Source organism: Penicillium angulare, assembly GCF_028827245.1.
Source record: "Penicillium angulare strain IBT 27051 chromosome Unknown utg000004l_segment0_segment0, whole genome shotgun sequence".
NCBI classification, from domain to species: Eukaryota; Fungi; Ascomycota; class Eurotiomycetes; order Eurotiales; family Aspergillaceae; genus Penicillium; species Penicillium angulare.
This window is the reverse complement of record NW_026623163.1, coordinates 8102289-8125474: the sequence shown is the minus strand read 5'-3', so window position 1 is coordinate 8125474 and position 23186 is coordinate 8102289. Positions and strand designations below refer to the sequence as shown.

The window sequence follows — 23186 nt, the reverse complement described above, 5'->3', positions numbered from 1 at the left end:
ATGCATCCGGTCTCATGTTCGGCTTTGCTTCACTGGCGTCGGGGCCGAGTTGTTCAGTCATTGAAAGATTGTCTTCGCAGGAATAGCGTCTGTCTCTTTAAGTAAATACATTTGTTCTAAAAGAAATTAAACAATTCTATACTTAAAAAGATAGCAGACCAAGGGAATTTCAAGACATTTCGACAGTATTAAGCTTATGGTGTACATCCTCCATGCACCATAGTATGCTTAGTCAAAGCACATCAGCAACCCCCAACAGCGAAGAACATGCGAGCGAATCTCGGCGACTATGAGAGAACCTCAAGCTCCCCAACCCGCTCTCCTCTTCATCTTTTATTGTCCATAGCCAGTTAAACATATCTCATCACGCCCGCACACGTGCTTCGTCCTTTTTGATTGCCCGCGGCGACCACTACGCCGGGAAACCCCCCTCAAAGGACCCTTCTCGCCGCACATCCACCTCGAACCACAAGGACTTCGGTTTGTACCTGACCTCATCCGGCCAAGCTCAACTGCGCAGTCAACTTCCCTTCTGTGCAAGTAGGCTTAAATCTCACCAACGGCGAACATGTCAGACTCGCTTTCTGACGCGGATAAGGTTGGTTCAACAGATCTTCCCATTTCAACGATCTCTTAAAATACACGTTGAAGTGACTGACCAGAAATCTTATACCCAATTTCAGATCCGCAACAAGCGCCTGGCAAAGCTTTCCAATCCATCGCCATCATCGCCATCTGTGGGCGGCTTATCTGATTCGCCTCCAAACTCGGCCAACCCCTCCTCCCCCTCACGGTCGCCCATTGCTCGAGAGCCACCCAGTGAGAATAGAACCGCCCCACCATCTTCAGCGCAGACACCTCAACATCCGGAGGGGAAGCGGATCAAGATAGGCACAGCCGATTCAGTTGATTCAGTTCCGGAACGACCACGTTCAACCGCGCCGTCTACTCCGAGTACCCCGCCTCCGGCAAAGCAAGAAACGATCGAGACCTTTGAGGACCGGACCTTGAGTGCTGTATTCAGACTTACCTTGAAAGAAGAGGGACAAAAGGATATAAATGGCCAAAGAATTTACCTGCCCGGCTTGCGGGGCGAGCTACAGGATGAAAGCAAAGAGCTGCGTATCCAAACAGCAATTTTAGACCAGGCGCTCCTTGAGGCCGCTTCCAAAGCTGACCGCGGGCGCCCACTGGATTATCTGCTACCATGTTGGAAACGTATAACAAAGTTACATAATGGGTTCCGACGGACGAGAGACGATGACCCGAAATTCCAGGTGCTTTGTGAGGCCCGACGGCTGTGCATGAGTTATTGCATATTTGGAATTACCATGCCGGAGATGTTTGGGTAGGTCAAATTTACTCAGGTTGTAATCTGAATATCGTCAATTACAATGAACCAACTAACGTCTTCAGACTCGATTCCCCGGAACGCTCTACATTGGTACCACACCTATTACTTGACTTAGACAGTGATAAGAGCGTGGATCCTGGCTTCATTAGCGAGGCGGTTAAGCGATTTGAGGAGGATGATAGTCTCAAGCCTGTCTTTATTGCTGCGGTGGAGGAGCTCAGCTCGGATCTTTCGAAGTTGGATATTATCGATGATTTCAAACCTTATGCCCTGGTTCGTCTACGGTTATAGCGGCCTGTGGCTTTTATTTGGCACTAACAAAATTTGCAGGCGCTACGAAACCTCGTCCAAAATCCCGTTATTGCGGCTGCAATTACAGAGTCGGATGTTTTCAACGCTTCCAAGGACCCTGCACAGTTTGAAAAGGCTACTCTGTTGGGACCTTGGTTCCGCCTATCCCCTCTGCAAGCCAACGTAACAATGTCATATTTCTCTAGCCCAAAGACGCGAGACCAAGGGTATATTTCGAATGCCCAGGGGTCTCTCCGCATGATGCAGCAAATGGTCAGCTCAGACCTGCTCTTCATCATCAACCACATGATTCGTGCCTCCAAAGAAGCCCGCGATCGAGTTCTCGATTGGTTTGCGACTGCATTGAACATTAACCACAAACGGCGGGCAATGCAAGTTGATCCTGAGCAAGTTTCATCAGACGGGTTCATGTTCAACATTACAACATGTCTTGACCATCTTTGCGAACCATTTATGGATGCTTCTTTTACTAAGATTGATCGTATTGATGCAGAGTATCTTCACCGTGATTCCCGAGTCGATATGCGGGATGAAACAAAGATCAATGCCGATCAACATGCATCGGATGCATTTTATTCTAAAAAAGCTGAGGGCACATCAAACTTCATCACTGAGATCTTTTTCTTGACAGTTGCCGCACATCACTACGGCAGTGAGTCCCTGACATCCAAACTTGAACAGCTCGAGAAGGATTTGCGCCACATGGAATCTACCATAACTAAGTTTGAACTGGAGCGACACCGGTGGACTGGAAATCCCATGCAGCTGCGAGTATACGAGCAAGCCTTGAAGAAGTACAAGGACAAACTTGATCTAGGACTAGCCTTGAAGTATAGTCTCCAGGGTGTGCTGTTTGACGATCAATGGCAAGCTCGTTCAATGCTTTTCATGCGCTATGTGACTGTTTGGCTCTTAAGGCTAGTTTCAGGCGTGAACTTCCCCAAGCAAAACATCACATTGCCTCTCCCCGAACAACAGCCCGAGGTATTCAAGTGTCTTCCGGAGTACTTCCTCGAGGATATTGTCAGTAATTTCAAATTCATCATGTGGTGTATGCCGCAGATCATCACCGCTACTCAGGGCGACGAGCTGGTGATGCTGTGCATTACATTTCTGGAGAGCTCTAGCTACATCAAAAACCCATACCTAAAGGCTGGCCTTGTTTCAATCCTATTCCGAGGTACATGGGATCGCCCTGGTGGCGCTCGTGGTGTTTTGGTTGACCTACTCAACTCCATGAAGTTTGCCAATGAGTATATTTTGCATGCAGTCATGAAGTTTTATATCGAGGCCGAGCACACGGGAACTCACACTCAGTTCTATGACAAGTTCAATATTCGTTATGAGATTTTCCAGATTATAAAATGCATCTGGCCTAACCCGCTGTACCGAGAGAAGCTCTCTATTCAAGCAAGCCAAAATTTGGATTTCTTCGTTCAGTTCGTCAATTTGCTTCTTAACGATGTGACCTACGTGCTCGACGAATCTTTCGGTGCCTTCAAAACCATCAATACCACTCAGACGGAGTTGGCTCGGGAGGGCCACTCGATGGACCCGACCACACGACAGCAACGAGAGGAGCACCTGTCGTCAGCCCAAAGAAGCGCCAAGTCATACATGCAATTGACAAATGAGACCGTTGCCATGCTGAAGCTCTTCACAGATGCCCTGGCTGATTCATTCACCATGCCTGAAATTGTCCAGCGTCTGGCTGACATGCTGGATTACAATCTTGATGCTATGGTTGGTCCCAAGAGTGCCAATCTTAAGATTGATAACCTGCAAGAATATGGATTCAACCCCCGTGCTCTACTCAGTGACGTGACCGACGTTTATCTGAACCTCATGTCCAAGCCAAACTTCATCACAGCTGTTGCTCGGGATGGTCGATCCTATAAGCCTGCAAATTTCGAAAAGGCAGCAGAAATTCTCCGCAAATGGTCTTTGAAGTCTACGGAAGAGTTTCGTAGCTGGAGCAAATTTACCAAGAAGGTGGTGGAAGCCAAGGCAGCAGATGACCAAGAAGAGGAGGATCTCGGCGAGGTTCCTGATGACTTCTTGGGTATGTTCATGGAAAGTTCCTTTCTCTACACGATCGTCACTAATAACCATTTTTCCATAGATCCTCTCATGTACACATTGATGGAAGACCCCGTCATCCTTCCAAACTCGCGGATATCGATTGATCGTGCCACTATTCGCTCACATCTGCTGAGTGATCCCCATGATCCTTTCAATCGTGTCCCATTGACAATAGATGACGTGATACCCGGTAAGCCACTAATCACACATGGCATCTTTTCCAATCCTTGACTAACGCCTGATTGCTATAGACACTGAGCTCAAGGCCAAGATCGAAGCCTTCAAAGCCGAACGAACTGGGCGTAAGGCCCCAACGGAGTCAATGGATACCTCGGCCGGTTAAATTCTCCGTGATTTATAGAAACCCAGGAAGATAGAGCGTAGCTTCAAATTATCATGACCGCTTTCCTATTTTGGACATTCACATCACTGCTTCTGTACCTGCTTGCTAATCCCTGCTGTAGCTGTAAATGGCGGGCCTGTGAATTACTATATTCCATGACTTCTGTAGTCAACGGACTGAGAGACATGGATGGCACTAACAATCCATGGCTACTAAAACTTGAAGGGCGCAGTGCAGAACAGGCATGCGGAGCTAAGGGTAGTAGGCGGTCAAGGGGCGGCGCCGGACATCCAAAGTCAGGAAAATGCAGCCCGTTTCTGCCCTGGAAAGCGGTCATCCCCGGTATCAACTCCCCCTTCATGCTTTCCTCTCCAACTACTATTGTCCACCAGCTTTCCGATAGCATTACAATGGGTGCCACCCTCTCCACCAGCTGGGGCGCTATGCCGCCCGTGCAAGATTTTTTCCCACCAACCCCAGCAGCTTATACCGGCCTGATTGCCATTTTCCAGTACTTCCCTATAGTAAGTAAACAAACTTGCCAAACACTACTTCATGCTCTCCGGCGGATCTCCGAACTAACCGCATCCAGTTTACGGTCCTCCAGTGGCTTCTATCATGGCATCCAGCCGGAAAAACTTCTATGAGAAGCTCCATATTCAACCTCCCAGGCCGACTAGCCTGGTGCGCCATGGAAATCATCGGCCCAATCAACCTGATCTATAACCTCTCACAAGCATCCCCCAGCTTCACTGAGCTCCCTATTCAGAACCAGCTCGTTGCCGCTTTATACTGTACACATTATTTAAATCGTGCAATCATATCGCCCTTCTTTTCGGCCCCAAGCATGTCCCCAATTCACTTCTTTATCATGGCGAGCGCCATGACCTTCAACTGGTTCAATTCCTCGTGCATATCAGGCTGGCTGCGCGGATTTGAAAGTCCAATCATTGGATATGAGACTAACGGCGCCCAAGCGCTGGATCCATACTCATTCAGTTTTCTACTTGTTCAGATCTTGCCCTTCTTCGGAACTATTCTTTTCTCTCTTGGTATGGCAGGCAACATTTACTCTGAGACTACTCTCTTCCGGCTTCGAAGAGAATCGGCCGAGCAAAGCGCCTCCAAGAAATCCGATGAGAATTCTATTTCAATCACTGACTCAGACAAGAACACTGGCAACAAGTTCCATAAGGTCTACGTCATCCCTCCTGCTGAGGGCGTTTTCCAAAGAATCTTGTACCCGCACTATGTCTTCGAATGGCTTGAATGGGTTGGATTTGCTCTTGCTGGCACGGCTGTTTTCCCTCTCCCTACAGCTGGGAAGAGTACGCCACCGCCTCTTCATCCAGCGCCATGGATTACCCCTGCGGCTTGGATAGCGCATGCTTTGGGCATTCCTCTCCCCCTTCCTGCTGTGCTGTTTGTGATTAATGCTGTTACGAATATGTTGCCTCATGCCCGATGGGGGAGGAAGTGGTACGCTGAGAAGTTTGGGGAGAAAGTTGTTGCTGGGCGGGGGGCTGTGGTGCCTGGGTGCGCTTTGATGTGAGACAAACATTGTTTCTAGACTTTTTGGTGCGTTTGATATACTATTTGGTAATTATTAATACAAAAGTACATTATTATACGATCTATGACCTAGGGGTGTGAGAAATTAATCTCTAAATATTGGATATTTAATATTTGCATTAGTGGGCTGCTCCTTTCTTCTTTTTTGAATTATGTTAGCTCTTTATGGCATCCAGCTCATTATCCCAATCCCATTTGGGAGATCCTTCGTTGTCGGATACTATAGGGGACATGGCTGGGAGCGGATACGAAACTAGAATATCGGGATCCATTCCATGCTCTTTTCGTTCATCCACGTTCATCTCCAAGATGCCCTCTCCAGACATCGGTGATAGGGGAGTAGAATACCCCGAAAGAGCCGATTGGAGATCTATAGGTTTGATTGTCTTTGAAACGCCGCCAAAGACCGGATTCCGCGGATCCATCATAGACCAATAATCCAGAACAGATCTCAATATGCTTAGTTCGGTCTGTGTAAAATCCTTCATCCGCGGTTCACTTCGAAGTAATATGTCGCTGTATTGTGGGCACTGGATTATAAAAGATTTCAAAGAATCGGACTAATCATAGCCAAATGTTAGCCAGGCCAAATTAATCAATCCGAGGCGACTCACCATAATCTGTGCATTGTCCCACAGCTCGGACATCTCAGCAAGATACTCGAGAGACATTCTCAAATACTCCGCTGAGCTCTGACTAGTAGATGGGTCGGAACTATACAGAAACAGCGCATGAATAGTACTCGCAACTAGGATGCAGTAACTGTAGACTGAAGGAATTGGCATATACCCCGCTGCCTTTGCTTCAACAAGAACAGTGATTAAAGAACCAGCATGAACCAAGCTTCTCGTCCGTGTCTCCTCAAGCCATGATGAGGGCATGTCATAGATTCGGGACGCCTCAACTTTAAGTCCGATCAGAAAAGGATGACTGAGAATACAATGCGCAAGATGATAAAGAGTATGCGAAAGCACCATATGCGCGATCTGTTCACGATCCGGATTCGGCATATCACTCTGTACCCGTGGTTGACCCGGCGCAGCGAGGATAGGACCATTCCTAACTGCGAGCTCTTTCAAATACTCCAAATCTCGATGGATCATGCAGTATTCCGAATGCGAGCTCCACGGAGGACTACTCTCCGACTTGGCCATCATGTACTTTGTCGTTCGTCCAAGACACGATGCCAACCCGACACTAATACCAAACATACCTGAACGAGGCGATATACCTCGAATCTTCTCATTAAACAGCTCACTCAAAGAGATAGACGGGAGTTTCTTCCCACCGCGATAATGCGTCGGCAGATTAAGAAGACAGTAGTCATCGTTAATAGCGGGTGGACGTTGAAACGAGCAGCAAACAAATCGATCAAGAAGATATAGAGACCAGAAGAGATTGCGACGTTCATCTCGTTCCAACTCGGGGAGATGAGAAGCCGGTTCAAGCATCATGTTCAGATCCTGAGCGATTCGAACTGCCATTCCGATTTTCACCCATGCTGTTCGGCGCCGGCCAGCTGTTGCGATTGATTGATTCAGTGAGTTTACTACCACATATTCAGGTATGATATAACTCACCCGTTGCATCGATTACAGCAAGGATAGCTAGTGATTGAATTATATCGACGTCCTCGTTTTCATCTAGCGGTGGTGTTGATGTTGTGATTATTTCCCATGAGCACCGGGCATAGCTGTCGATTGTGGTTTGTTTTCTTTCCATCCATTCTGAGCGCAAGGAGTACCGGGTTGCGGAGGCGATTAGGGCGAGTCGTAGGTGGAGAGGGACGAGGCCGTTTTGGACCTTTTGGTGGAAGAGAGTAGCATTGAAGAAGCCGTAAGGCTTGTTATGGCAGTGGCGGAAGTATATGTCGCATGCTTCGAGAAAGACTTTGTCTGGGGAGGATGGGCTAAGATATGAATGTCAACTTCCAAGGTTCCAAACCTTTTCGCTTTTATTCATATTCTCATATGATTTTGAAGAAGGAAATTCGAACTAGTCAGACCTGACCGTCACTGCATACCTTGGTGATTTCTTAGATGGGTCCATGGGATCTAGGTGGAAGATGTATGTCTGATGCCAGGGAGGACGTTGGGGTTTGGGTTTTTTTGTGGGAAATCAAGACTTGGAGGGGTCTAAAAAGAAAGTTTAAAGATCTTGTTGACTGATTCCCCACAGATCATCACGAGGTAGGATTCTATTACTACATGCATTGAACCTGGGCCGGTAGACCGGGAAGTGGAGCAGGGAGGAATCGGTCTCCTTTGGTCTCCGTCCCCGCATTGTCCATGTTTCCCCGTCTCTAACCGCGCTATCAAGTCTGATTTTTCTTTTAAGCGGGTTTACGTACATTGGAAGAATAATTGAGAGATGGAGATATTAAATTTCTCCCTGAAATACAGGTATACTTATATGAACTAAAAAAAAACCGACACACCGCATACATACCAACCAAAAACAAAGAATTCTCAAGACAAAACACTCGATTCATACTCAAAAAACAGAAATAAATTCAACCCCAACAACAAAAGTCAACGTTCAAGTTGTAATGAATTCCATGGATCCGCCGGCGGAGATGCCAAAGGCAATTCCTGAAGATGCTCTCGAAAACTAGGATCTTTAATATGATCCATATCTATATCCCCAAAGGCCGTCTTATGATCAAAATAATACGTCGTATTGGAATTATCCGGAATTGTAGTCATAAACAGCTGGGACCTACACCACGGACCAGAAAGCCTGTGTAATTCAGGATCTCCAGGACCACGATCAGGCATAACTCCAACTTGTATAGGACTCCAATGAGGCATGATATATTCATCATTATCATCCTTCGCATTAGCCTCTAGCAGGATTACATTTTCAACTGTTTGCGTTCCCAAAGCACATAAAATTGTTACTACTCCTACAATTGGAGGCAGAGGAACACGTGCTGAACTCCGAGTCGCCGTATGCACGCCGCCGGCATATCCAGAATTTGGGACTGCGAGAGCAGCTTGAGCTAAAGATAAAACGTTATTTCTGAATACACACGCCATATCACTGCCCGTGTCGTCTATAAAATCGTATGGAATCTCGGCTCCCTCGCATAGAGGTATTCTCAAGCTGATGCTTACCTAAGTATTAGAAAAAATATGTTAGTCGTGAACTTGTTTAGATACTACATGAATATGATATGTCGATCATAATGTATGTAGGTAGTAGTAGTTTAAATACTGCGATTACATACAAAACGATTGAAATCGCTTAGATTGGCATTCGCCAATTCTGTCTTCATCTTGACGAATTTCTTTGATGGACCCGGCCCATTGAGCTATTTTTGATCATCACGAATTAACAAATCTTCTCATATCAAGTTTGAACATTGGATAACGTGTATTGACTCACCCCTTCGACCCAGAAGCTCTCCCATCCGTCATGCATTCTGTTTACCGCGTAAAATTCCTTCCAACTAAGGGGTCGTGGCTGACAAAGTTGCCTTCCGTGGGACCAGTACGTGACTAGTCCCTGATTCCAATCCAGGGCTTTTGACTTGTAGGCCTTTATGAGAGCTCGTACATTTGGAAGCTGCTTGTACTCATCCGAGTCTTTCTTCTGTAGTGACTCCTCTATGAAGAGCAGATTCTCCAGGCACTGCGCCACTTCAAAGGTATGACCAGGGTGCTTCGCCATAATTTGGCTGCAGAATTGGTTAGTTGGAAAAGATCATTTCAATAAAATTTAAAATGGGTTATATTTTCGGGATCTTACTCTTTTGCGTGTTTCTTTACCTCAAATTCGCTTAATCTGTCCTTGAAAATGAATGGTAGAATTCCATCTTCAATTCTTTCTTTGCATCGTTGAATTTGGCCCTCAATGTCACTATAGAAGACATGTTAGTAAGTATAGGTACCAGTTAATCAATGAAAATTTCAAAACACCAAAACGCTAAAACTCACTTGCGATCAAGATCAAGATCCCACTCATTCCATTTCCATTCTGTAGGTATATTTCGTCTACTCAGAATAGGCTTGCCTTCCGGCGCTTTATATCTTTCTCGTCTGGCTGGTCTTTTTCGTCGTCCCTTTGGGGCTTTTCTCTCTCCGATATAAGTCTTCTCAGGGTCCCAAATCAATTCGCCATGTTTATCAAATTCTACTTCGACTACACGTGGGACCTCCGTTGCCGTCGGAATAATCGTGATAGCTTCGATCTCGAGTTCAGAATATTTTTGACGCTTCTCGTTCTTCTTCTTTCTCTTCATTTCTAGTATTTCAAAGTCTCTCTCTGGTGACTTGGACTCCCGTCGGCGCTTTCCCGCAGCCTTTTGCTTAGAGGCAGTCTTTTCATGCTCCTGGCTGTCAGACTTCTTACGCTTGCTGCCCATTTTGAAATTTGTGAGAAAATACTGTTGTTTATAAGCGTAGAGATATATCGAGATGATGGTGAATATTCCCAAGTGCAAGGGCCGTCCTTTTATCAACAGGCAGTTCCCGAGGGAGTATGATCGTATCAAAGAACATCAAACAACGAAATGAGATTGACAAAGGATACTCGATTATGCTAATAGCTAAAATTATAAAATTGATACAAAGGATTCATCAGACTGAGTTCGAGTGAAAGAGGGAGGTTGGTATCATTCTCACGTGGTTCTGCGTAAGCCACTTGAGATGGATGCGATGCACTTCCAGAAATAGATGTAGAGAACGAGAGTTCCGTTCTATCAAGCTAGCGAAAATACTGAAATCTCCCAATATACTCAAGCAACACGTTTTTGAGGATATCATAGACTTGGGGTTATCTTTCTTTTGTCAGGGCGGGTTGGCAGGACAGGACGCGGGAGCTGCAATGGAAACATTGAAATATTTGGGCAGACTACAACAAAGAGGCATTGATGTCTATTGAAATTCTTCACAATCTGATGAAGAAGTAGGCTTATGCAAAGGCTTGGTTCTATTTCTTCTTTTTGTTTCAGGATCTAAGGAAATGGGTTGATTAAGAAGCCTCAACTTTACAAAGGAACTACACTTTCAAAGAAGGGAACATGCATCTTTTGGATTACATTGTTGCAGATGCTTAAAATAACTCAAAGTATGGAAGAAGGAAGAAGAGACTCGGAGTAGCTTGCATATTCTCAGTCATTCGGTGCATCGAACGGTAATTGATCTCGCTATGACCCAGAACCACTCTAATTTTCGCACTCGGTACCATCGTTGCTTTGCGCCACCAGGGTTAGCATGACAATTTATCCATCGGGTCTTTCAATTGTGATATTCAATGTGACTAGATTACGACTATATGTATGCTTTGTTCGCGATCGAGCTTGAGTTTGACTGGGGAGCGTTTGACGTCTGCAGTCAAGATTGTGATACACGGCGGGGTAAATTCGGAATGCGGCGAAAGAATAGAGACTCGGGAATGTATATGCGAACATCTCAACGGGCAAGGATTAGACATGCACTAGATAGCACTAGATAGAGCTTGATGGTTTATTATTCCGGAAATATCTTTCAATCCGGGGAGTTTCTCATATTATACAATATCTCATGTTGATATGTCGATATGCCGATCATCCAACTCCGGTCGAAAGATAATTTGCAGTATGTAGTTGTACGTATAGCAAGTATAGCAGGTCGATAGCCATAAAAACAACACTTGAGTTTATATGATAAAATTCGTTCGCAAGAATAGTCAATCGGGACTCCGCGTCAGGGTTCGGTGGTCGGCGGTCTCAGAACGATCTGCGAGAGACCCTGGTCAAGATAGTCATAACAATTGCTCGAACTGATCCTAGCATGATAACTCTGCATTCATGTTAAAGACATTTTGCAGCAAGATTCTCTTCAAATCTTCAAACTAGCGGGGTGGTGCAACCCCTGGCTGCACCAGATGAAATTCCTGTATGTTTCAAATGGAAAGCTTCTCCGAGTGGGGGATAGAGACCCTTAGATGACGAAAGGACCCTAGGAAGCAAGCTCGTGTTCCGATCTGACAGATCCAATACATTAGGGGAAAGAAAAACAGAACATCACCGATAATGTGTTCAAGGAAATTAAAATGGTTATCAGGACATGTTCCAAAAAGCGAGTCGATGTGTGGCTGGGCCACCCCCCAGATGCCGTCATCTCGGTTCGCTTCGAGGTCCTAAGATGCAATGCAGGTGGCATTTGTTCCAGCCTTGCACGACCAGTAGTAACCTTCTTCCGCAATGATATTCCGAATCGAATCACATCTAAAATGGGCTTTCCCGACGCCATTTGGGATTCAAATGTCGTTCCATTCACAGGTTAGGAAAGTCGATATTAACCATTGCGGCACATTTTGACAACTCAAATAAGCTTCATTTATTCCGTTGTTCCAGACACGTCCAGAATCCCGAGAACGGTAGACTGTGCGCATCCTTATAATCCGGCACGGGACAGGTATTAATTGGTAGACTGGATAGCGGACCCTGGAGTGGTGTGTGGTGGGTATATCCAGACATTGGAGTGGCGGGATGTCTATGTGAAACACACCAGCTCAAGATTAAGGTGTGTTCTGTATTTTACCTGTATGTGACGGGTGAATTACACCGGGCCTGAAACACTCGGCGCGGGCTCGGGCGCAGTCGATCTGCTTATCAGAAGAGGCCATTAAGTGTCCATGCCGGATTTAATTTCTACTGGGAAAAATCCTGAATCCTGGTTTGGATCTCTCTTGATAGACGAGAAAAAAAAACCCCGAATCCCTCAATTTCCCCCTGTAGAGTGTCGCACCAGTTCCCTCCGCTTGAGTAGATTGATTGTTCTGGCTGATTACTTTTTCAAGTCGGTTGCCACTGTAGTGCGACATTTGTTGACCAGCTGATTCCAGCATGACAACTACCACTCTCTTCTCCTTCTCTATCGGTAGAACAGACATATTCCACTGGTTCCACCAATAACGGGCTGGTGCCTGAAACCAAGTGGGGCAAATTTAGTATACACGCCAGTACTATCCACGCTATAGTGGACATACTGATATTGCTGCAGATTATCCCATATTAAAACCCGATCAATCATTAATATCATTAATTATCCGTGAAAATTGGCCTAGATTACACTTTCCATGATTATTTTTTATACTGAATCAGCCCCACTTAGCCTCCGTAATACTAAAACATGTAGTCACACCTGTGTAGTAGCGTAGTACTATGTAGCCACCCATCCATATCTATCTCTCACTTCCCTTCGTCTTTCTTCCAAACTCCGTGGCTCACTTTCTTTTTCACACTCTCTGGTTTAGAGATCTTCCATTCTTTCTTCATCTTTCCCCCAGCCTGTGAATTGATTTCACAGCATTTACCTTCGCTTTTTACCCACCACTGTCACTGACTCTCTTCTCACATCTTCAACATTTCCAACTTTACCAGATATTGATTATCTTTAAGCCTCATATTCAAAATGCGGGCTGTCAACACCTTTGTTTACCCCTTGGTCGCGTCCCTGGCCCTTGTGGCCAACGCGGAGAACAACGCTCTCCATGCGCGCCATATCAACCGTGCTCGTGGTATCAATGGCACTCCTCCTCCTTCTGGATCTCTGCCCACCATCTACAGCACCGTCTCTTCTTCTGCCACTCCTCTGCAGACTCCCCACTCGCCCTCTGGAAAGCCTCACTACACCCCATCCTCTCGCTCTGTCCCCGCTCCCTTGGGTACTGGACCTGCTGGCTCTGGTGCTGCCTCGAGCGTTGTGACCAGTGCTGCTTCTGAGACCCCTGGTGCCGTCTACACCACGGACTACTCGACCTCTGATATCGTTGTCACTTACACTCTGGGATCCGGTACCTCTACCAGTGTCGTGACCACCACGATCCAGAAGACCAAGACCGATGTCCACACTGTTTACCCGGTTTGTTTACATCCTTCCTTTTGCTCTTCCCAATCCATTTGATATGTACATTTTACTAATTGTTTACACAGACTGGCAGCTACACTGCCCCCAACGAGGGAGGCCATGGCCAACAGCCCCAGGAGACCACTGTTGTCGAGGGTACCAAGACCAAGACCTTGACTCTGGTCGAGACCCCAACCAGCTACGTTACCGAGGGCAATGGTGCTGGTGCCACTGCTTGCAACCAAGCCACTGTCACCGTGACTGCCACTGAGACCGAGACCGTTACTGTGGTAAGTGTTTTCAAATATCCGCTCCTCTTCTCAAGCATACAATATCAGACATCACAAGAAACAAGACTAACATTTTCTCAGGGCGCTGCTCCCACTTCTGGTGCTGGTGGTAACAACGGCCATGATGGACACGGTCACGGAAATGGCAACGGCAACGGTAATGGCGGAGGCGAGTCCACTGGATCTGGAGAGAGCCCCGAGCCAACCAACACCTCCACTGAGCCTGTTGTGCCGGTCCCCAGCGCCACTCTCACCACCAGCCGTGCCCCTTACAGCAACGGAACTGCTCCTTACCCCTCAACCACTGCTACACCTTCCGGCTTCCGCACTAGCTCCAGCGCTATCCCTTCGGGAACTCCCAGCGTCAAGCCCACCCCTAGCGGTGCTCCCAGCCCCTCCGGTACCCCCGGCGGCAGCTACCCTCACTCTTTCCGCCGTCGCTTCATCTAAGCGTGATCTCTCGTTATAGAGACCTCGTGTCCTGCGGTTGAGACTTGGGCTGATCGAGAGTCCTGAGAGTTGATCTTTTCGTTATCTGCTTTTTCAATTTATCTTCTTTTTCGTGCGGCTGCGCGCTGGGATTATTTGACAGCATCAATCCGCTTAATTACGTTCTGTTGGAATCTCCTCTCCGTACATGAACATGATTCGAGCTTATTGATTTCAATTCTTATCGTTACCAAGTGTGAAGACCCCCCTTTTTGTACTTTCTTTCTTTCTTTGTGCCGATGTTTCTTTCTACGAGTTAATGTTGTCTTTTCCTTTCTTGTCCTCAAGGATTAATGAATTGACGATTTTGGTATCTCAGTTTGGAACATCAGTGCCTCTTTATTTTGCTTCTTCTTCCTCCAATGTGACTTCAATACTCTTTAATATTGATATTCTTTGGAGATATGATTTTTTTTTCCTCGGTCAATTCGACAGAACCAGCTTTCACTGCTGAGATGGGAGGTTTAATGGAATGGTGCGCGTTCGTGTTCTTCATGGGATTTTTTTGCTTTATATTCTTAGGATGAATTTGTAACGCAGCGAAGCGTTTCGTTCTGGTGCATCCACCTTTCTGTACAAAATTTGCTTTTGAGTTGATCCCTTTACATGGAGAACATGCTTTGCCTTTTATTTATTATCGCATTAGGTATCTCAATTGAGCCTTTTGTTTTTAATCAGATCCAATCTGTAGACGTAGTGCTCCTTGTAGAGTTAGCTCTACTGGTCTCCGAGCATTCTAGATCTCTTGTAGTTCTGGCTTGGGGCTACCCCTAGTGTGGACCTGTTGATCATTGCGGATCTTCATGTGAAGACTGAAGAGAGATACTAAGAGGCTGCGCTAACCCCGAAAGTACAACTTATCATGTTTATTTACAATTCAAGATAATAATATACAAGTCCCCTCAAGCCCTCAAATAATATACATCTACATAGTTATACACACTCATTCAAACCCCCTCAGGCTCTAACGAATCCAAAGCTCCCATCCCCTCCCGAACAAGCCTCTCCCGCATAACCTGCCACTCCAACCAAGTAACACCCTGCAACAAACAATCCGCAAGATCATCCAGCTTCCCAATCTTAGACCCAGCTCCAGCTCCACCCTTCGTCCGAACCCCCTTCCACCTCCTCAAATACCCATCTACCATATCCGCATCCAGCTCCTCCCCAACAAGCACCCGCTGCACTCGATTCGCATCCGCATTCGCCTCCCTATCCAACCACCTTCCCACAACATCAATCTTCATCTTCTTAACCTCCCTCGCTGTTTTCGCCTCCCTTCCCTCCCTTTCTCTCTCTCCAAGATAACCCACAACCCTCTTTGGCTCAACACCCTCTACAAAAGGCCCGTATCCCCGTTCGGCCTTTAAAGCACGCAAAACAGCATACAGCATCCCCTCAAATACACCGACTCGTATCGTCCACTCTTGCACCGCACTTCCGCCTCCAGATCGGAAACGTTGGCGTTCGATAATGATATGGGTGGGGTTGTATGTTGATAATAGTGTCGTTATTAGTTTATATGCTGTCTCCGCGTAAAGAGCTGGGGTGAATTCAAGTGCTGACGTAGATTCTGTTTGTGTTTGTTGTATTTCAGAACCTATTTTTGAAGACAAGTCTGATTCTTTTGTAAATTCTGAAACAGCAACACGTCGCCATGCAGTTAATGCAGGAGGCGTAACGGGAGATGTAGTTCTGGTATGAATATCCATAGAGAAAGGACATGGCACGACAAGATGTGCAAATGCAAGATTTTGGATCCCCATGTCTATGCTTAAGACTCGCCAGGGATCATTAGGATTATTTGTTTGGTGATGTTGATTCAAGAATGAGCTTGAGATGCGTTGAGTTAGGACGCTTTTTGTGCCTGATGATTGGATTCCTGTTGCGCGTGCTAGTTGCTGGAGTTCGCTTGCTTTGCGAGCTGATAGCCATGTTGGCGATGCAAATGCTGATTCTGGGGTGCTTGAAGTGGACTTGTATCGTGGAAATGATATCAAAGTATTGTAGATGCGTATTGATGTGTGCAGGGGTCTTGAGAGACGCATTTTGGTCGGTGGATTGTTGACTTTGTGCGGATTTCCCGAGATTATCTTCTTGGATGTTCTAGTTTCTTTTTCTGGTTCTTGTGGATGGTTTGGGTCACTTTTTGTTTTCTTTCAATTATCGTGGTCCTCAGGAATTTGTCCTGAAGGTGTTGGTTGTGATGTTTTGGTTGAGTCGCGCGCCGGTTAGAGGCTGAGAATGTTGGATGTTGATTGGCTGATTGAACTGTGGGGCTCAAGTACTCCTACTTTGGCTGTATCTACAGCCGCTTTTTGGCCTTCTAGGGCTTTCGACGACCCTCATAATCTCCTGCAGATAATAACCTACAATTAATTTCATTATAAAGATAAGCCTTGAAATCTTGTTTTCTGACACCCGTGCTTTTCGTGTGCTCTTATATGAATGCACCACACGTTATTGTTCTGCTAAATTGTCTATCTGATTGGGTAATTATGAATGGTAATTAACATTGAAAGCTTGATTGAATTTCAGAAATAACAGTCTAGACTAAGCTTTCGCCCAACAGATCACATCAATGGTGCAGAAGCTCATCGATTCTTGGACCTGTGAAAAGGGCCCCGAAACAAGTGTGCAAAGTTTGTAATTGGCGCGTTTGTAACTGGCAGATCTAGCGCAACTGGTCTAACCGGTGCAACTGGTCCATATAATCTAGCCCGTTCAACTGGTATAACTGTTGCATCTGGTCCAAATAAAGACCCGGATATTGGGGCTCTTCTAGCACGTTCAACAGGTCTAACTGGTGCAACTCGTGGAGCTGGCCCCTTTCCAACGGCCGGGGCTATTGCAGCAGCTCGTGCAGCCTGTGGAGCTTGGGGAACTGGTGCAACTCTATTTTCAAATGCCCTATTTGCTCTTTCAGCAATTCTTCTTTCAATAAATTGAACTCTTTGCTCGTCCCATACTCGACACTGGCAAGTACCCCATCTCAACCCACAAACATAGCAAAAATGGTGACCGCAGCTAATACCATGTTAGTGGATCTAACTGTTTTTCTAGCATATGTAGAGATGTCGGTGATTTCTAAGACTCACAGGCAAGTGATATGGTTGCATCCCTGGGCAAGCTCTACCACTCTTCTACATTTCGAGCATCGCTTCCAACGCTCCTTCTCTGCTGTTTTCAAAAGTTGTTGGATGCCGGTATCCTTCGGGCAATCCATATTCTTGGGATGAGCGAGGGAACGACATGGAATATGGGTTTCTCGATGACATCTCGTGCAGGTACCATGCTCATCCTTGATATCAGTAGACGAAATGAATGAGGAACATACTGGGTCAGCACAATAGAGCTTCTGCTTTGACTCGTATTCAACCGCTTTGTTGTTGAATTCTTGAAGCTGTTCGTAGCTAAGTACTGAAGAAATAACCTGGCGTGATATAACATGGTTGCAGCAGCGGGGTGGGTAGAGAATCTCTTCTTGAATGGCTCCAAGAATTAGTTTTCGGGCACAGTCACGGCAGAACCCATGTTCACATGGTGATGTACACGCAAGTTTATCAACGTTTTCGTAGCATGAATCGCAGCTTAGTTTTCCTCCGGTCATGGAGACGGAGCCCAGGTTTTGAAAAGACTCCGAATCTTCACTCTTTGTTTCCGAGATAGCTAGGTGATCTTCCGAAACTGCGTCCATGTTGCGTAGATTACGACTTCGATAATCAGTCCAGTTGAGTTCGGCGGCTATATCTTCTCTCATTAGGCCAAGGGCAACTTCATAGTCGGTGGGACACCCTTTCCCCTTTCTGCCCCTCTGTGCAGCTTCAAACACATCAATATCCCGGAGTTGAAGCCTCATAGCGAGGTTGAGATCCTTGTCGTCGTTGTCCATGTCTGAATTTGATGGGATATATCAACATGCGATTCAAGTATGTAGCGAAAATATCTGGTATCAAAAGTATTGGCTATGTAGGTGGATCGAAGAGAGGAAATTACAAAATGGAAAGGTCGTAGAGAGAGCGGTGGGAATGGTAGGAGGACAAACAGGAAATCTCCGGCTCAATATCATGTTTTTGGTCATGCGTGTAAAGGTCAGTATTACTACGTCAAGTAGTTCCATTTTCCATTGGGCCAAAGTATAATCAGGTGGTTTTTGATAGGATTCGGACGCGGCAGCTCATCTGGTAGTCGGGGGACGCCTGGCCAAAACTTTCCTAAAATTTACTATAGTTTATTCTAACCAAATGAGGTAGAAGACAAAATAACTTCTTCAAACTCTATTTTATGGACCACCTCATCACCTGAAAAGCCGAGGATTCGCCTGGAGCTATGGCCAAGTGAGCGTCATATATTGCTCGGGCAGTCTCTATGCATTTTAGAGCGATCGACATTGAAGGTTCGCGGGCTAATCACTGGGAGACTTGTCATGACTACGATAATGGAATTTTGCGAAGATTCCAAGCTCTGCTATCTCGCTTCCGGGATCTTTGGGCGATTGGTAATGGGCCACTCATACTCATACGCAAAGCTTGACGAGTGCGGGTGAGTGGCGATGTCGTATTGAATAGCTTGGGTGCTGAACTCTTCCATTTCCTTCCAGTTGAGCAATGAGGGAATAATCCTTTGCGGTAGTATATGATTATAACAGCGGAGTGGGTAGAGCGACTCTTTTCGGTGTCTAATGTATGGCCGCTTTTCGGCCTTCTAAGGCTTCGAAGGTTCTCATGATCTCCTTAAGATAACATATAGTTAATTCCCAAGTTTTTGTGCGCTCTTATATGGATGTACCTTATTATTCCGCTAGATTTTCTATTACGATGGATAATGATGAATTAATTAAGCTTGATTGAGTTTCAGGAACAATAGTCCAGACTACGCTTTGCCCCGAGAAATTGACATCAGAATATTAGCATTATTTGGGGTCATACGGCCGAACGCTAACCCAGCATTGTCTCCATCTATGTATTCATCACCGACAGCTTGAAGCTTTCACCCAGCAGATTCACACCGGAAGTCATGCAAGCGGAAAACCATCATCATCATCATCATCCGAGTCTATGTCTTCGACACCGATAACAAGCCTGTATTTGGCAGGTCGTGCATACAAAAATGTGCTGGGATAGAACACGATCACAAACCTTACATTGTAAGTCCCCGTGCTCTCTGTATTTCCACTGCCACTTTCTATCGTGCTGACATCCAACCTCTTCGTGGTGCAGAAACGCATTGTACATATGATTAAAGGCCTCTTGACGGTGGGCGTTGTCTGCATCGGATGCAACTTCATTATCAATAGTTTGGGCTGCTCTTTGAATGAGTCTTTGCTCATGCCACAGTGGACACTGGCAGGTCCGCCATTCCAATCCACAAATATAGCAGAACTCGTGACCGCAACCAATACTGTGTTACTCTTTATTTGGCTCAAAGTAAATAAAGGCAGATTGAATTTGTTATACTCACTGGCAAGTCATGTGGTTGCAGCCTGTGGAAAGCTTTACCATTCTTCTGCAGTTTGAGCATCGCTTCCAACCCTCTGTCTCTGCAGTTTCCAAAAGTTGTTGGATACCGGTATCGTTTGAATAATCGGTGTTAGGATGAGCTATTGAGCGACATGGAATATGGGTTTGTTGTTGACATGTCGTACAGGTGCCATTTTCGTCTTTGATATTTGCAGACCGATGGACTTGGAGCTGGTTGGATCGGCACAATAGAGCCGAATTTTGGAGTCGTATTCAGTAGCTTTGTCGCTGAACTTTTAATTGCATGGACCAGCTTCGCCTTGACATCTTCTCTGAAATTGCGGGGAGGGTAAAGAATGAAGCGTTCGATGGTCATTCCAAGGAAAGAAGTTTCGATGTCTTTGGTGGCTTCGGAGGGACTTGCGAGGCTTTGCAAGAAGAGAGTAATGTTATTGGAGAGAATTGCATCGGCTGGATAGTAGAGAAAAAATGTTAGTGAGGTATTCACGGTATATAAAATCATGAATGCCTGATCATGAAAGACTGCATCCATTGTAGTCGATCAAAAATTTCCGGGCATGAAAAATGCGACCGATAAAAAGCTGTTAATTTCAAATACATCTTACACCACAAATTCTTTATTACTGCATCTGAAATTATACAATATTATAGAAGAAATATCAAAGTCTTTTTAAGCCATCTTAAAATATTTTTTTAACTAATAATTCAATCAAAAGATATAGATGTTTCTTTAAGAGCTAAAATATCTAAAAGTCCTGTCCTTTTTCTCTTTATATTTTCGAGATTTATCAAAGTGAAAAAAAAAAAATTTATTCTTCAAAATCACTCTTAGAATTCTTCTATAATATAGTATAATTTTGGATTCATTAACCAAGAATCGATGGTGTAAGATATATTTGAAATCAATATCTTTTTTCGGTCGGAAACTTTTGACGAAGGACTGTACCGAGAGCAAGGATTCGATCGCCAGTGGAGGTGACTTGAGTTGTCATGTCATCTCTTGCCAAATAGAGGACAAGTTGAAAGTTGTCTAGGCGCCCTGGGGCTTGTTTTCCCTTTTGCTGGAGTGTATTCTTGAATAATTGAGCTCCTCAAGCTGGAGCTTCAATATAAGGTTATGATGTCGGCTTCTGCCACCGAAAAATCAGTTGTTCACAGATCACCCTGTATTTATTCCCTATCACCGCTCTCATCTTCATTCGCCTGCACTTCTCTCATGGCTCTCAGTGTGTCCTGGATTCTCCGTTGGAGTGGCTTTCCCACAGGCCCACGGCCCCGAATATTAGGATTAATACCTCGGGTTAGTCCAGCGCATATTACAGGCCCTGAACGATTTTCTTTCCAAGACAATCCCACCGGTAATTAGCATTCCGACAAATGTGAAACACATAAGACATTGACTCACGAGTTCCTGTTCTGATGAAAGGCCGGATTCTGAGTGAATCAATCCATTCGCCAAAAGATATATGAGCCGATTGGTCATTATACGCGACGGCCCGAGGATCAGTTGAACTGATTTTTGGATACCCACAGACACGGCGTAGACGATCAGTGACGCGAACTTCAATGTCCTGGTATTGGAGACGTGTCATATAAAGTGACTTGACAGAAATTTCATCCCGTAAGAAGTCCCAAGCGATTCGCCAGAGCCTTTCAGCTTCCTTTTTCTTATCTTCCACTGCGCCGGTCTCGATTTCATCATTCAGCGTCACGAATTTGTACGCAAGAGACTTGAGTGTGGGTGCTGTTGTTCGTAAGAAGTTAATCAATTCGCTGAGATATATTTTAGTGTCCGAAATCCGAAGGTGTTGAAGCCGCGTAAAAGAGAAAGACTCTGTAAGCTTGGGAATATATTGAAGACAACCAGAGATATTGAGCGTATGCAGATTCGGTGCACACGCCAATACAAGCTCAATGAAACCCTCATAGGAAGTCATTTCTTCTACTCTCCTCAAAGTACAGGGATGTAGACTCTCTGTACTCTTCATGAGCGGGATCAATTCTTTCCATTCATCCGACGTCAATGCGAGGCTTGTCAATGCACTTTGGCACCATAACTCACGTGCACATGTATCAAGCTCTTTGACGTATCGGTTGCTGCCAATGATGGCTTGAAAAAGTGCCGACAAGACCCTTGCAGTGACATCGCAAGTGTCTGATTTACCAGGCAAACTGAAACCCCCTGATTCCCTAAAAATACTTGATATCTGTTTTCTGAACAATTTCAAACCTAGACAAGCAGGTGTGAAGAGCACATTTCCTCGGGCGAGGACTTTTGTAGACATATCCCGCAGTCTGAAGGTATCTAGGTTGACGAATCGAAGCATACAAGCTTCTAAAATACTTCACAGCGAGTTAAGAGCAAGTTCGTGATCTGTTATTATGGCTTCGTGTACCTCGTACAGGTTCCTGAGAAGATCATCTCGCTCTTCAGGTCGGCATGAAATACGCGCAGAGAACTCGGCTAACAACCGGGCTTCTGATAATCGCTTGTGATCATCGAAGAGAATTGGTAGAATGATAAGTTTCTTAACGCAAGTCCTGAAAATTTCATGATAGGCAATCTGTTGCAGCTGCCGGAGTGCGTCACTTGTGACAATCATGTATATTGTCCCGTGGTGATGATCACCATAAAACTTTTGAAATTCTTGTAATAATTCCTCGCATGTAAGTCGAAGTGAGTTCAAATCGCGCGTCTCTAGATGGCTGCAGATCTGATCTAACAGTTCGGTCGGAAGATTTTGCAAAGACATGTTGAGAGAAAAACCCAAGAGGCGCAGTTGAGTATTTCGCAGTGTTTCCTTACTGGGGTTGTTGTAGACAGTATTTGCGTGGCAGATCAGGCCACACTGCAGTGGACATTGATATGTCTCCCACTATATTGTACTTTCGTCCTTCTTCAATCCAGTTCGATATTATTCCATTTTCTCCTACTCCTAACTATCTCAACGCGTATTGACTTTCTCGTGCCGATACTGCGGTAGGTCGTTCTCACTCAACTAACAGACTAGAGTGCAAAATATCAGGGAAATGCAGGTTTAGGGAAAATAGGTTAGGGGGTTTGGGCCCACGGGTAAGTCGGCACAGGGGCATATTCAGTGTTCACTCGGGCCTCCTCCGCATGGGTTGATACAATCCTGGAATCTTCCATGAGTTGGGTCACTAGTCACTTTGTTGGGAATGACTATTGCAGGGGAATAAATCTCTTTATTATATAAAACTTATAGTATTAGGGCCTCATCGATATCAAAGGAGCTGTCGATATAACCTATACTACATAAATGGAATAAACGATAATATCGACAAGGGTATTCAAAATTGTACATTATGTGAAGAAAGATTACCTCCAAAGTTATTAAAGTAGATGCAAGCTTGATTGAAATTTTCCTCCTCAAATTCCGCAAGGAAGCCCCAACAGCCTGCCTAAAG

General features: G+C 45.4%; 9 protein-coding genes across 9 annotated transcripts; 3 read left to right on the top strand and 6 right to left on the bottom strand.

Moving 5' to 3' along the window:
* Positions 1-568: 568 nt before the first annotated feature.
* N7478_006942 (ubiquitin-ubiquitin ligase UFD2) lies at positions 569-4091 on the top strand (the record flags this gene model as incomplete). The annotated part of the gene is made up of 6 exons (XM_056923156.1): positions 569-598; positions 684-1348; positions 1417-1627; positions 1685-3728; positions 3789-3938; positions 4000-4091. The coding sequence occupies 6 exons, from the start codon at positions 569-571 to the stop codon at positions 4089-4091; spliced, it is 3192 nt and encodes a 1063-aa protein (XP_056781193.1).
* A 691-nt stretch (positions 4092-4782) lies between these two features.
* N7478_006941 (3-oxo-5-alpha-steroid 4-dehydrogenase family protein) lies at positions 4783-5643 on the top strand (the record flags this gene model as incomplete). The annotated part of the gene is made up of 1 exon (XM_056923155.1): positions 4783-5643. The coding sequence occupies one exon, from the start codon at positions 4783-4785 to the stop codon at positions 5641-5643; it is 861 nt and encodes a 286-aa protein (XP_056781192.1).
* A 175-nt stretch (positions 5644-5818) lies between these two features.
* On the bottom strand, positions 5819-7712 carry N7478_006940 (fungal specific transcription factor domain-containing protein; the record flags this gene model as incomplete). Its single annotated transcript, XM_056923154.1, has 4 exons — positions 5819-6223; positions 6278-7182; positions 7244-7572; positions 7687-7712. 4 exons carry the CDS (start codon positions 7710-7712, stop codon positions 5819-5821), a joined length of 1665 nt encoding a protein of 554 aa, XP_056781191.1.
* A 482-nt stretch (positions 7713-8194) lies between these two features.
* N7478_006939 (uncharacterized protein) lies at positions 8195-10029 on the bottom strand (the record flags this gene model as incomplete). Its single annotated transcript, XM_056923153.1, has 5 exons — positions 8195-8779; positions 8893-8976; positions 9051-9342; positions 9414-9524; positions 9602-10029. 5 exons carry the CDS (start codon positions 10027-10029, stop codon positions 8195-8197), a joined length of 1500 nt encoding a protein of 499 aa, XP_056781190.1.
* A 3034-nt stretch (positions 10030-13063) lies between these two features.
* N7478_006938 (uncharacterized protein) lies at positions 13064-14238 on the top strand (the record flags this gene model as incomplete). Its single annotated transcript, XM_056923152.1, has 3 exons — positions 13064-13513; positions 13585-13788; positions 13870-14238. 3 exons carry the CDS (start codon positions 13064-13066, stop codon positions 14236-14238), a joined length of 1023 nt encoding a protein of 340 aa, XP_056781189.1.
* A 986-nt stretch (positions 14239-15224) lies between these two features.
* N7478_006937 (uncharacterized protein) lies at positions 15225-16325 on the bottom strand (the record flags this gene model as incomplete). Its single annotated transcript, XM_056923151.1, has 1 exon — positions 15225-16325. One exon carries the CDS (start codon positions 16323-16325, stop codon positions 15225-15227), a length of 1101 nt encoding a protein of 366 aa, XP_056781188.1.
* Positions 16326-17371: 1046 nt separating this feature from the next.
* On the bottom strand, positions 17372-18169 carry N7478_006936 (uncharacterized protein; the record flags this gene model as incomplete). Its single annotated transcript, XM_056923150.1, has 1 exon — positions 17372-18169. The coding sequence occupies one exon, from the start codon at positions 18167-18169 to the stop codon at positions 17372-17374; it is 798 nt and encodes a 265-aa protein (XP_056781187.1).
* A 2758-nt stretch (positions 18170-20927) lies between these two features.
* Positions 20928-21694, bottom strand: N7478_006935 (uncharacterized protein; the record flags this gene model as incomplete). The annotated part of the gene is made up of 2 exons (XM_056923149.1): positions 20928-21082; positions 21163-21694. 2 exons carry the CDS (start codon positions 21692-21694, stop codon positions 20928-20930), a joined length of 687 nt encoding a protein of 228 aa, XP_056781186.1.
* A 408-nt stretch (positions 21695-22102) lies between these two features.
* N7478_006934 (uncharacterized protein) lies at positions 22103-22510 on the bottom strand (the record flags this gene model as incomplete). The annotated part of the gene is made up of 1 exon (XM_056923148.1): positions 22103-22510. One exon carries the CDS (start codon positions 22508-22510, stop codon positions 22103-22105), a length of 408 nt encoding a protein of 135 aa, XP_056781185.1.
* Between the last annotated feature and the right edge of the window lie 676 nt (positions 22511-23186).